The 12,654-nt window shown below is 46.9% G+C and overlaps 1 protein-coding gene across 2 annotated transcripts in view; it reads left to right on the forward strand.

Moving 5' to 3' along the window:
• TEP1 (telomerase associated protein 1) overlaps positions 1-12,152 on the forward strand; it is a 174,783-nt gene extending 162,631 nt beyond the window's left edge. For both annotated transcript variants that reach the window (XM_032237579.1, XM_032237580.1), the window contains exons 54-58: positions 600-720; positions 4,068-4,164; positions 5,580-5,830; positions 8,318-8,422; positions 11,709-12,152. In XM_032237579.1, coding sequence (XP_032093470.1) covers positions 600-720; positions 4,068-4,164; positions 5,580-5,830; positions 8,318-8,422; positions 11,709-11,843 — 709 coding nt within the window. In that variant the 3' untranslated portion in view covers positions 11,844-12,152. The remainder of the gene's footprint in view (positions 1-599; positions 721-4,067; positions 4,165-5,579; positions 5,831-8,317; positions 8,423-11,708) is intronic.
• Positions 12,153-12,654: the final 502 nt, after the last annotated feature.

Raw genomic sequence — 12,654 nt, forward strand, 5'->3', positions numbered from 1 at the left:
GCGCTGAAGCGCGCCGACAACAGTGCGCCGACAGAAGCGCGCTGTAAACCTAACCCTAACCCTAGCCATACACCTAAACCTAACCCTAACCCTAACCCTAACCCTTACCTTAACTTAAATCGCGCTTCTGTCGGCGAGCTGTTGTCGGCACGTTGATGACGTCATGTTGATGACATCGCGGTTTTAGCACCACGGTTTTGTCAACGCGCTTTTGTCGTGAGCGCATTTGTTGGGTCACACTTCTGCATTTCAGAGGAAGGATACTGCAAAATCTCCATTCTCTCCCCACTCCTGGGAGGATACTGCAAAATTCCCATTCCCTCCCCACCACACTGAACCTGCTTTCCAACTCTGTTCTCCTATGAAGAGTAACAAAAGAAGACAAAGTTGATCAGCTGGGACTTGGGAGGCAGATAATAGATGGGGGTGGGGCCAGCCAGAGGTGGTATTTGCAGGTTCTATGAACTACTCAAAATTTCCGCTACTGGTTTGCTAGAACTGGTCGGAACCAGCTGAATATCACCTCTGCTGTGGATGGTGACAAGATGGAAGAAAGATTTCTTTCCTGGCTCTATCTAATTGTGACTTTCTCACTGCAGAAATATGTTCCCACGCTGTTACACTGATTCTAATCCCTTCAATATATCCCCATCTGATGAAGAGCAAGAGGAGGTCTTACATATGTGGCACACCATGGAGAAACCAGGCTTGATAAAGTTGGTGAGCAAGAGTGACGTGTCGAAATGAAAATCCTTCCAAAGACCGAACCCTCAAATTATTCTCACTGTCAGGCCTGGAAGCCATCTTTTGTGTTGGGCCTTCAGGCCTGCCACATTTATTGCTGTGGGAAAATGGGAGGGGGATTATATGGAGTCTGGGAGATATATAGTCAAAATGACATTCCTGTCTCAGAGAGTCAAGGAGATCTTGCCCTCCACCTGGAGGGGCGTGACTGGGAGGCATCTCCAGTTGGGATGGTGCCTGATTGGGCCATGCGATGGACATGTGGATGCTGGGCAGGGACTTGGACTTTTGTATGGGTGGGGAAAACCTGGAAGCTTTCAGATTTGGGTCTTCCCAGATGTGCCAATATGACATCTCTAATAAAATGGAACTTTGAGGAACCTCAAGCCTCGGAGTCTTCTTTCATTGGGGGTGTTGCTTGGGACCATGACATTAACCCCGAATTGGAAAGCTTCCAAGTTTTCCCCAGCCAAAGGAAAGTCCCAAGTCCATGCCCAGCACCCACATGTCCATCACATGGTCCAATCAAGCACTGTCCCAACTGGAGATGCCTCTTAGTTGCACCACTCCAGGTGCAAGCATCATGCTAACCCATCATTTTGATTTGTTTGGATTTGGCTCAAAATGTTGTAGAAACCCAGTGGTTGTCTTTAGTGAGTCCGCCCAGTTGTGGTTGCTTTAACAAAGAATGGCTTAGCACAGTGGTCGGCAAACCATGGTTCGTGAGTCACTCTTTGGCCCCTTGAGTGGGACTCTTCCGCCACCACTGTGCCACCTCACATTCCTTGCCTTCTGGCTGCAGCCCCACTCCGTGGAAAACATAGGCACACCCCGTGCAATTACAGCCTGGAGCAGGACCAAAGCCCCTCTCCCATCTGGCCCTTCCTCCCCTGGAGGTCTTCGGAGGAAAGCTTCTAACTTGAGTGAGAACAAGTTCCTGCCGTTGCGAAGTCACCGAGAGTGTAATTGTACGGGCTGTGCATGCGCGCCTATGTTTCCCACGGCGTGGAGCAGCGGCGAGGCTCTGTGCGGCCGGTGATGACTCCAAAAGCGATCCAGGAAGACGAGGAACGTGAGGGGGACCCCACTCCTTGTGGATGGCCTCTGGAGTCATTGCCGGCCGTGCAGAGCCTCACCGCTGCTCCACGCCATGGAAAACATAGGTGCATGCACACAGCTTCTTCTCACTCGCCTGGACTTCTGCAGAAGTTCCCCTCCGAAGCCCTCCGAGGGAGGAAGGGCCAGTTGGGAGAGGGGCTTTCGTCCTGTTTCGGGCTACAATTGTGTGGGGCGTGCGTGCGCCTATGTTTTCCACGGCGTGGAGCAGCGCCAAGGCTCTGTGTAGCTGGTGATGACTCCAGAGGCCATCTGGGAAGACGAGGAACACAAGGGGGACCCCGCCCCCCGCAGGTGGCCTCCGGAGTCATCGCTGGCCGCGCAGAGCCTTGCTGCTGCTCCATATAGTATTTTGTGAACAGACACAGAGGCAGAGAGAGAAGGAGGGAGGGAGGGAATCAGAGACTGACAGACACACAGACAAGAGAGAAAGACAGAGAGGGGGAGGGAGAGACAGACAGTGACACACAAAGAGAGAGACACACAGAATGAGTGATTAAGTGAGTGAGTGAGAGACAGACAGACACATACACACAGAGTGATAGAGAGAAAGGAAGGGAGGGGAGAGAGATAGAGACAGACAGAAAGAGAGAGAGACACACAGAGAGAGTGAGTGAGAGACAGACAGACAGACACACACACACAGAGTGACTGAGATGGGAGGAGTGAGGAGAGAGAGACAGAGAGATACAGAGAGAGAAACAGACAGACAGACAGACAGACATAGAGAGAGACAAAGAAAAAGAGAAAAGAAGGAAGGAAAGAAAGAAAGAAAGAAAGAAAGAAAGAAAGAAAGAAAGAAAGAAAGAAAAGTGGGAGAGAGAGAAGAAAGGAAGGAGGGAAGGAAGGAAGGAAGGAAAATCAAGAGAACTTATGACTACAATTGAGCCAAAAAAATTTGGTTGCTAAGCAAGAGCGTTGTTAAGTGAGTTTCACTACATTTTCCAAGTTGGCCACGCCCAACCAGTCACATGACTGCCGAGCCACTCCCACAAAACAGGCCACACCGTCTTTTGGCTCTCAAAAGAAATTTCAGTCATTGTAGTGTTGATATTTGGCTCTGTTGACTAATGAGTTTGCTGACCACTGGCTTAGCATATTGTGTGAATTGATTAGAGGATGGGAGGTGCTCCAAGCCCACAGATTTGGGAAATAAGAGATATCCTTTTATTTCTCAAATCAGCAAGCTGTCTCTCTCTTACTCTCCCTCCCTCCCTCCCCCTCCCTCTCTCTCTCAGAAAGTACAGCTAGTCCTTGACTTACAGTTCATTTAGTGACTGTCAAAGTTGTGACCCATCAAAACCGCGTTCCACAAAAGCGCGGTCGACGAAATCGCGTATGTGACGTCATCACAACGCGACGAAAAAGATCGAAAAATTGAAATAAAAATTAAATTACAGCAAGCCGATTCACATAAAGGTAAGGGTTAGGTTAAGGATTAGGGTTAGGTTAAGGGTTAGGGTTAGGTTTAGAGCGTTAGCGTTACGTTTAGCGTTAGGTTAAGGGTTAGCGTTAGGTTTTTCGTTAGGTTAAGGGTTAGGTTTAGGGTTAGGTTTAGGCTTAGGTTAAGGGTTAGGTTTAGGGTTAGGGTTAGGTTTGGGGGGGTTAGGGTAAGGTTTTCGCTTTATTTTTACATTTTTCGATCTTTTTCGTCGTGCTATGATGACGTCACATACGCGCTTTCGTCGACCGCGATTTTGTCGTCCGCGGTTTTGTGGTGGAACCTGTCAAAGTTACAACAGCACTGAAAAAAGGGACTTAATGACTGTTTTTCACAGTTACGACCTTTGTAGCATCCCCATGATCATGTTATCAAGATTCGGACGCTTGGCAACTGGTTCACGGGATCCCCTTTTTGCAACCTTCCAGCAACCAAAGTCAGTGGGGAAGCCAGATTCACTTAACAAGCAAGTTAACTAACTTATCAACTGCAGTGATTCACTTAACAACTGAGGCAAGAAAGGTTGTAAAAAAAAGGGGGACAAAACTCACTTTAAAAATGTCTCACTTAACAATCTAAATTTTGGGCTCAACGGTGGTTGACTTACGACTCGGGTGGTCGTAAGTCGAGTACTACCTGTAGTTCTTTGTAGAGTTTATTAATAGGGAATTTCATTCACCACTACCTGAGTGGATTTTCCGTGATCTGAGTTGATCTCTCTCACCTTTGTTTTCGTTTTGTGCTGCTTTCCCCCACCCCACTCTAGAATTTGGGCAAGAATAAAAAGGCCACAATCATTAAGGACATCAAGTGGACACCGAACAAGCCTTCTAGCTTCGTCACGGTTGCCAGACTCATCAAAGGTGAGGCTGGGCTGGTTTCTTTTTCTGTTCAAGATTCTTTGAAAGAAAATCCATGCTCAATTTCCTTGCTTATGATAGAAATTTCTAGCCTCCATTGCAGAGAGCTTGGAGCAGGGGTGAAATCGAGCAGGTTCTGACTGGTTCTGGAGAACTGGTAGCGGAAATTTTGAGTAGTTGGGAGAACTGGTAGTGGAAACTTTGAGTAGTTGGGAGAACTGGTAGCGGAAACTTTGAGTAGTTGGGAGAACTGGTAGTGGAAACTTTGAGTAGTTGGGAGAACTGGTAGTGGAAACTTTGAGTAGTTGGGAGAACTGGTAGTGGAAACTTTGAGTAGTTGGGAGAACTGGTAGCGGAAACTTTGAGTAGTTGGGAGAACTGGTAGTGGAAACTTTGAGTAGTTGGGAGAACTGGTAGCGGAAATTTTGAGTAGTTGGGAGAACTGGTAGCGGAAACTTTGAGTAGTTGGGAGAACTGGTAGTGGAAACTTTGAGTAGTTGGGAGAACTGGTAGCGGAAACTTTGAGTAGTTGGGAGAACTGGTAGTGGAAACTTTGAGTAGTTGGGAGAACTGGTAGCGGAAACTTTGAGTAGTTGGGAGAACTGGTAGTGGAAACTTTGAGTAGTTGGGAGAACTGGTAGCGGAAATTTTGAGTAGTTGGGAGAATTGGTAGTGGAAACTTTGAGTAGTTGGGAGAACTGGTAGCGGAAACTTTGAGTAGTTGGGAGAACTGGTAGCGGAAACTTTGAGTAGTTGGGAGAACTGGTAGCAGAAATTTTGAGTAGTTGGGAGAACTGGTAGCGGAAATTTTGAGTAGTTGGGAGAACTGGTAGTGGAAACTTTGAGTAGTTGGGAGAACTGGTAGCGGAAACTTTGAGTAGTTGGGAGAACTGGTAGCGGAAATTTTGAGTAGTTGGGAGAACTGGTAGCGGAAATTTTGAGTAGTTGGGAGAACTGGTAGCGGAAACTTTGAGTAATTCGGAGAACTGGCAAATGCCACCTCTGGCTGACCCCAGAGTGGGGAGGGAATGGGGATTTTGCAGTTTCCTTTCCCTGCCAAGCCCACCAAGCCACGCCCACAGAACCATTAGTAAAAAAAATTGAATTTCACCACTGTCTTGGAGCTATGTATTTGTTGTTTATTTAAGAAAAACTCAAAGACATCCGAGTTGAATTGAACAGTTACAAATGTACAGTAAAACCTCTGGGTTTTCCTTGGATTTAATAATGGGTTGGTTAATTTCATAGGATTCAATAATAGTATTGGCAAAGGGAATCTGGCATGGACCTCATAGAAAAGGGTCACTAATTGGTAAAGGGAGAAGAGACAAACTAGGTACACAAAGGGATGATAGATAATTAAATAGAAGGACATTTTAATTCCTGCTTTCTCCCCCCCCCCCTTTTTTTTTTGGAAGACAACTTACTATTATATGGGGACACAGAGGGATTTCTCTGGAGTCAGAATGCGCAAATAGAGGAGGAAAGGGAGATAGAGGAGCAGGAGACAGACGATGAAGATGAGGATGAAGAAGACGAAGAAGGAGAAGAAGAAGAAGAAAAAGAAGATGAAGAGAAGGAGGAGGCGGAGAAGGAAGAGGAAGCGGAGGAGGAAGTGGAGAAAGAAGAGGAAGAGGAAGACGCATCTAAGGACTGGCAAAAGAGGAAGGTGAGACAGAGTCAGAAAAATGGCTGCCCATCTCTCCTTGGTTACACTTTGTGAGCAATAATTATGTCGGTTCAGTCCTCTGATTGGCAAAACTACTGTTCCCATTTACTGAGTCCCCTTTCATGTTACTGGAGAGAATGACCCACTTCCAGGCCTTATTCAAAGTCCATTCTCCATCACATATCAATCCCTGAGGACGTGGACAAGGCCATGGGAGCTGTAAGTGCCTCCACATGTGTACTGGACCCGTGCCCCTCCTGGCTGGTCGCTAACAGCAGGGAGGTAACACGGGGCTGGATCCAGGCGGTTGTTACCGCCTCCCTTCGGGAGGGGTTCTTTCCCCCCGCTCTAAAGGCGGCAGTGGTAAGACCCCTTCTGAAGAAGCCATCTTTGGATCCATCCGTCTTAAACAACTATCGTCCAGTCTCCAACCTCCCCTTTGTGGGGAAGGTTGTTGAGAAAGTGGTAGCCTTTCAGCTCCGGCGGTCCTTGGAGGAAACCGATTATCTAGATCCCTTCCAGTCGGGATTTAGGCCTGGCTACAGCACAGAAACCGCTTTGGTTGCATTGATCGATGATCTCTGGAGAGCCAGGGATGGAGGTTATGCCTCCATCCTAGTGCTCCTTGACCTCTCAGCGGCCTTCAATACCATCGACCATGGTATCCTTCTGCGACGACTGCGGGAGGTGGGGGTGGGAGGCACTGTCCTACGGTGGTTCTCCTCTTACCTCTCAGACAGGTTGCAGTCGGTGTTGGTCGGAGGGCAGAATTATGGGGTGCTGCAGGGTTCGGTCCTGTCCCCCCTCCTGTTTAATATCTACATGAAGCCGCTGGGTGATATCATTCGACGGCACGGGATAAAATACCATCAGTATGCAGACGATATGCAGCTGTATCTGTCCGCCCCGTGCCAACTCAGTTAAGCGGTTGACGTGATGTGCCAGCGCCTCGAGGCTGTTAGGGACTGGATGGGGGTTAACAAGCTTGTACTCAATCCGGATAAGACCGAGTGGCTGGTGTGTTTCCCTCCTACTAATTGGCCAAGTGTTCCATCTCTCAGGCTGGGCGGTCAAACAGTACGCCCCTCAGACAGGGTTCGCAATTTGGGAGTCCTCCTGGACCCACAGCTGACTTTTGAACACCACTTGTCGGCTGTGACCAGGGGGGCATTTGCCCAGGTTCGCCTGGTGCACCAGTTGCGTCCCTACCTGAACCGAGAGACCCTCACAACAGTCACTCGCGCCCTTGTGACCTCTAGACTGGACTACTGCAACGTGCTCTACATGGGGCAGCCCTTGAAGAGCATTCGGAGACTTCAGCTTGTCTAGAATGCAGCCGCGCGAGCGATCGTGGGTGCACCTCGGTTCACCCACGTAACACCTATCCTCCGCGAGCTGCACTGGCTGCCTATTGGTCTCCGGATACGCTTCAAGGCACTAGTCGTCACTTATAAAGCCCTTCATGGTATTGGACCTGGGTACTTGAGAGACTGCCTGCTGCCAATCACCTCCCTAAGACCGATTAGATCCCACAGATTAGGCCTCCTCCGAATTCCATCCGCTGGCCAGTGTCAACTGGCGACTACCCGGAGGAGAGCCTTCTCTGTGGCTCCTCCGACTCTCTGGAATGAACTCCCCGTGGAGATTCGAACCCTCACCACCCTCCAGGCCTTCCGCAAAGCCCTTAAAACCTGGCTGTTCCGACAGGCCTGGGGCTAAAGAGCTGTTGCCCCCGTCTCGAATGGTATGACTGTTTTGTGTTTTTAAATTATGCATTGTTATGTTTCGTTTTTTTTTTTAATTTTTTGTCTGTACCCCCCTTCCCTGATTTGAATTGTGAGCCGCCCTGAGTCCCCTTCGGGGGAAAAGGGCAGCATATAAATATAATCAAATCAAATCAAATCAATCAAACCAGTTACTGGAGCCGATCTGGATTGGAGACCAGGACCAGAGATTTAGTCTTCTGAGCCCATCTTCAGTAACTTCTCTCTCACCATAATCTGTGTTTTGGGTTATTCTATGCATAGTATTTATGTGGTGCCTGACTATGTGTGACTTTTTAGTTGTTGATTGGGGTGTTGATGGCCAGTTATTAGGCCATTGGTTGTTGTTTCCTTGTGCTGCCAAGTTCTCGGCTCCCAAGGATCTTATGAAATCAGCTCTCCTGTTGACTGACAGGGGGCTCGTTTCCCAGGCTTAAATAATTTCCCTGGCTATTTTTGTACTGCTCAACCAACAATCTGAATAGCTGCCAAATTGTATATACAGTATGTCCTTGTTCATTGCAATGTGAAGCTATCAGTGAGTTCAGGTCTTCACATCTGACTGCTCACTTGGGTTCCTGCAATCTGGAGGTTAGCTTTCTCCCCATCTGTCCTATTTAGTCACGGGGCAATCCCATGCAGGGGATCATACCACTTACTGTTGTTAAACTAGGCCTGATGCATCAGCTAAAATTTACTCTGCCTCATCTTCTTTCTTCTTTAGATCCACTGCGACACAATTACAGCTTTGCATCTAGTGGGAGACAGGATTGTAACAGCATCCCGTGACCGGGATGTGAAGATTTGGGATGGCAGCACAATGAAGCTGGTGAGTGTCTCTGAACGATGCTGGGCTGAAGTTAGGCAGATGCTGTCACTGACCTCACCTTATTATCCCTCAGTGCAACTTTCATTTCCCTAATTGCCTTTTCTCAACACATGCCAAATGCATTTGAAATGCATTTGATGGCCAGAATGCCTGGAGTTAAGCTAGAGATCCCTACTTCTTACACAATTTGTTTATACAAAAAAGCCTATCTACCGATAATAACTGGTTTTAGGACGAAGACTTGGATCAACCATTTACTGTATATATTTCTAGCTAGCTAATAACCCAGCATTTCCTGGGTATTTATTTATCCCAAGCTGTTCGACGTCATGGTTCTTTCCTTGTATGTAATCTGCGTGAAGTACAAGAATAATCCTCAAGAATAATCAAAGCCTTGTTGAAAATGTCTGGAACAAACGTAATTTCTAATGTTGGTTTTTCCCCCTTACCAGAGGGAGCTCCCTTGTGGAGTACTGTGAAACCATTACCATGGCAACTCCACTGTGCTGTACAGTAGAAGCCATTTTACAGCAGTATGGTAGAAGCCATTTTAAGGCACATCAGGCTGTATCTTAACAGAACACACACCCTGAAGGGTGTTAGGGGTGTCTTTACGCCAACAGTATTTCTTTCCAGAGAGTAAGTCATCTGTGTACCAAGTTTGGTTGAAATTACTCGAGGCATTCCAGAGTTATGCTGGAACATACACACAGACACACACACTTGATAGATGATAGATAGATAGATAGATAGATAGATAGATAGATAGATAGATAGATAGATAGATAGATAGATAGATAGGAAGAGGAGGAGGAGAGACAGAAACTTGAAAAGATTTTTAGGATTCTTATCCCATACTGTAATAAAGCAGCACTATTGATATCCCATGACATCTCTCTCTTGAAGAATATGCGCGTGCACACACACACACACACACACACACTTTTATATACAGGTGAAACTCGAAAAATTAGACTATCGTGCAAAAGTTCATTTATTTCAGTAAAGCAACTTAAAAGGTGAAAGTAATATATGAGATAGACTCATTACATGCAAAGCAAGATAGTTCAAGCCGTGATTTGTCATAATTGTGATGATTATGGCTTATAGCTCATGAAAACCCCAAATCCACAATCTCAGAAAATTAGAATATTGTGAAAAGGTGCAATATTCTAGGCTCAAAGTGTCCCACTCTAATCAGCTAATTAAGCCATAACACCTGCAAAGGGTTCCTGAGCCTTTAAATGGCCTCTCAGTCTGGTTCAGTAGGAATCACAATCATGGGAAAGACTGCTGATCTGACAGTTGTGCAGAAAACTATCATTGGCACCCTCCATAAGGAGAGAAAGCCTCAAAAGGTAATTGCAAAAGAAGTTGGATATTCTCAAAGTGCTATATTAAAGCACGTTAATAGACGGTTATGTGGAAAGGAAAAGTGTGGAAGAAAAAGGTGCACAAGCAGCAGGGATGACTGCAGCCTGGAGAGGATTGTCAGGAAGTGTTGGGGACTTTCACAAGGAGTGGACTGAGGCCAGAGTCAGTGCATCAAGAGCCACCACACACTGATGGATCCTGGACATGGGCTTCAAATGTCTTCTTCCTCTTGTCAAGCCGCTCCTGAACAGCAAACAATAGCAACAGCAATAGCAATAGCAGTTAGACTTATATACCGCTTCATAGGGCTTTCAGCCTTCTCTAAGCGGTTTACAGAGTCAGCATATTGCCCCCACAGTCTGGGTCCTCATTTTACCCATCTCGGAAGGATGGAAGGCTGAGTCAACCCTGAGCTGGTGAGATTTGAACCGCTGAACGGCAGCTAACAGTCAGCTGAAGTGGCTGCAGTACTGCACTCTAACCACTGCGCCACCTCGGCTCAACAGCATTAGAAGCATCTTACCTAGGCTAAAGAAAAACAGACCTGGTCTGTTGCTCAGTGGTCCAAAGTCCTCTTTTCTGATGAGCAACTTTTACATCTCATTTGGAAACCAAGGACCCAGAGTATGGAGAAAGAATGGAGAGGACACAGTGCTTGAAGTCCAGTGTGAAGTTTCCACAGTCTGTGTTGATTTGGGGAGCCATGTCATCTGCTGGTGTTGGTCCACTGTGCTTCATTAAGTCCAGGGTCAACGCAGCCATCTACCAGGAGATATTGAAGCACTTCATGCTTCCTTCCGGAGATGAGCTTTATGGGGATGTTGACTTCATTTTCCAGCAGGACTTGGCACCTGCCCATACTGCCAAATGCACCAAAACCTGGTTCAATGACCATGGGATTACTGTGCTTGGTTGGCCAACAAACTTCCCTAACCTGAACCTTATAGAGAATCTATGCGGCATTGCCAAGAGAAAGATGAGAGACATGAGACTGAACAATGCAGAAGAGTTGAAGGCTGCTATTGAAGCATCCTGGTCTTCCATAACACCTCAGCAGTGCCACAGGCTGATAGCTTCCATGCCACGCCGCATTGAGGCAGTAATTGCTGCAAAAGGGGCCCAAACCAAGTACTGATACATATGCATGCTTATACTTTATTGTTCTATGTACAATCCTTGTTTTATTGATTGCATGTAATATTCTAATTTTCTGAGATGGTGGATTTGGGGTTTTCATGAGCTGTAAACCATAATCATCACAATTATGACAAATCCCGGCTTGAACTATCTTGCTTTCCATGTAATGAGTCTATCTCGTATGTTAGTTTCACCTTTTAAGTTGCATTACTGAAATAAATGAACTTTTGCACGATATTCTAATTTTTCGAGTTTCACCTGTATATAGGTGATGACAATACAGGGAATATAGTTCTCAACCTCAACAACTTTAAGATGTGTGGACTTCAACTCCCAGAATTCCACACCATAATTACAGTCCAGTGATGGGATATGACCAATACACCCCGGTACGGCGTATCGGTGCCTTCAGGGAGCACCAGTACCGTTCTGGTACGGTGCTCCACAGAGTCCACCCGCCTGCCTGGCTGCCTTACTTGTATTTGAGCCGATCGGGGCTTTCACGCACGCGCACGGAGTGTACGGTGCCTATGCAATGCTCTGCCAAGCAGCTGGAGCATCACGAGCGGTAAGTTCGCATGCATATGCTGTGTGTGTGCTGCGTGCATGCACGCCGGGCCCCATTGCAGTATACCTGTTGCAACGGGATCCGGAAGCCAGCACTGTTACAGTCTCTCTCTCTCTCCCAAAGTTTCCAGCCAATCCACTATTTTGCGTTCTTCTGCTGATGTCTCTTTTCTTCTATTCCCCAACTTCCCTTTTATCTTGGTTACAGATTGGCCAGTTCCGATGCCAGGCCCCCGTTTCCTGTCTCCAGCCCTTCCCTTGCAAGGACTCCTCTGTCCTCCTAATGGTGGGAGATTCCTTGGGCACGGTTTACTTCCTGGATTGGGGTGGCCTTCGTGCTTGAGAAGCTTTTGAGTGCCACTTCAGCCTCTCCTGACGTGTTCAACAAATCTCAAGCACTGGGATGTTGTTTCTTGGGACCGTAAAGTGATTCCTGTGTTGCGGTTGGTGGCGGCTTAATTATGGCGAGACTCTAGATTGAGCCTTACAATCAGGAGAAATAAAAATTCCAAACTCCACTTGATGATCATAGCGGAGCCTGGATTGAATACAATCACACGGTGTGCCTGGGACTATACAAATTTATATGGAATTTAAAGAGATTTTTCACACGAGATTTAAATGGAATTAAAATTAAATTTCCTTCGCTGCATGCATTGTGTCTTTAGTCTTCTTTTTTTACACGCCTATTTGTTTGCTTCCACCTCTCAAGCCAAGCTGCCATTTTACTTTCTCTCGCAGGGTATTTATGAGAGCAATAAAGGTAAAGGTTCCCCTCGCACATATGCGCTAGTCGTTCCCGACTATAGGGGGCGGTGCTCATCTCCGTTTCAAAGCTGAAGAACCAGCGCTGTCTGCAAATGTCTCTATGGCCACCACTAAGTGCTGAAGGCGCACAGAACACTGTTACCTTCCCACCAAAGGGGGGGGGGTCCCTATTTTTCTACTTGCATTTTATGTGCTTTCAAACTGCTAGGTTGGTAGAAGCTGGGACATGTAACGGGAGCTCACTCAGTTATGCGGCACTAGGGATTCAAACCTCCAACCTCCCAATCTTTCTGATCGACAAGCTCAGCGTCTTAGCCACATCTCTTCCCCATTGGAATGCAAGACATTCCCCCCCCCCCATCATCTATTGAGTGGTTAATTTCCTA

The sequence above is a fragment of the Thamnophis elegans genome, chromosome Z (assembly GCF_009769535.1).
Source record: "Thamnophis elegans isolate rThaEle1 chromosome Z, rThaEle1.pri, whole genome shotgun sequence".
NCBI lineage: Eukaryota > Metazoa > Chordata > Lepidosauria > Squamata > Colubridae > Thamnophis > Thamnophis elegans.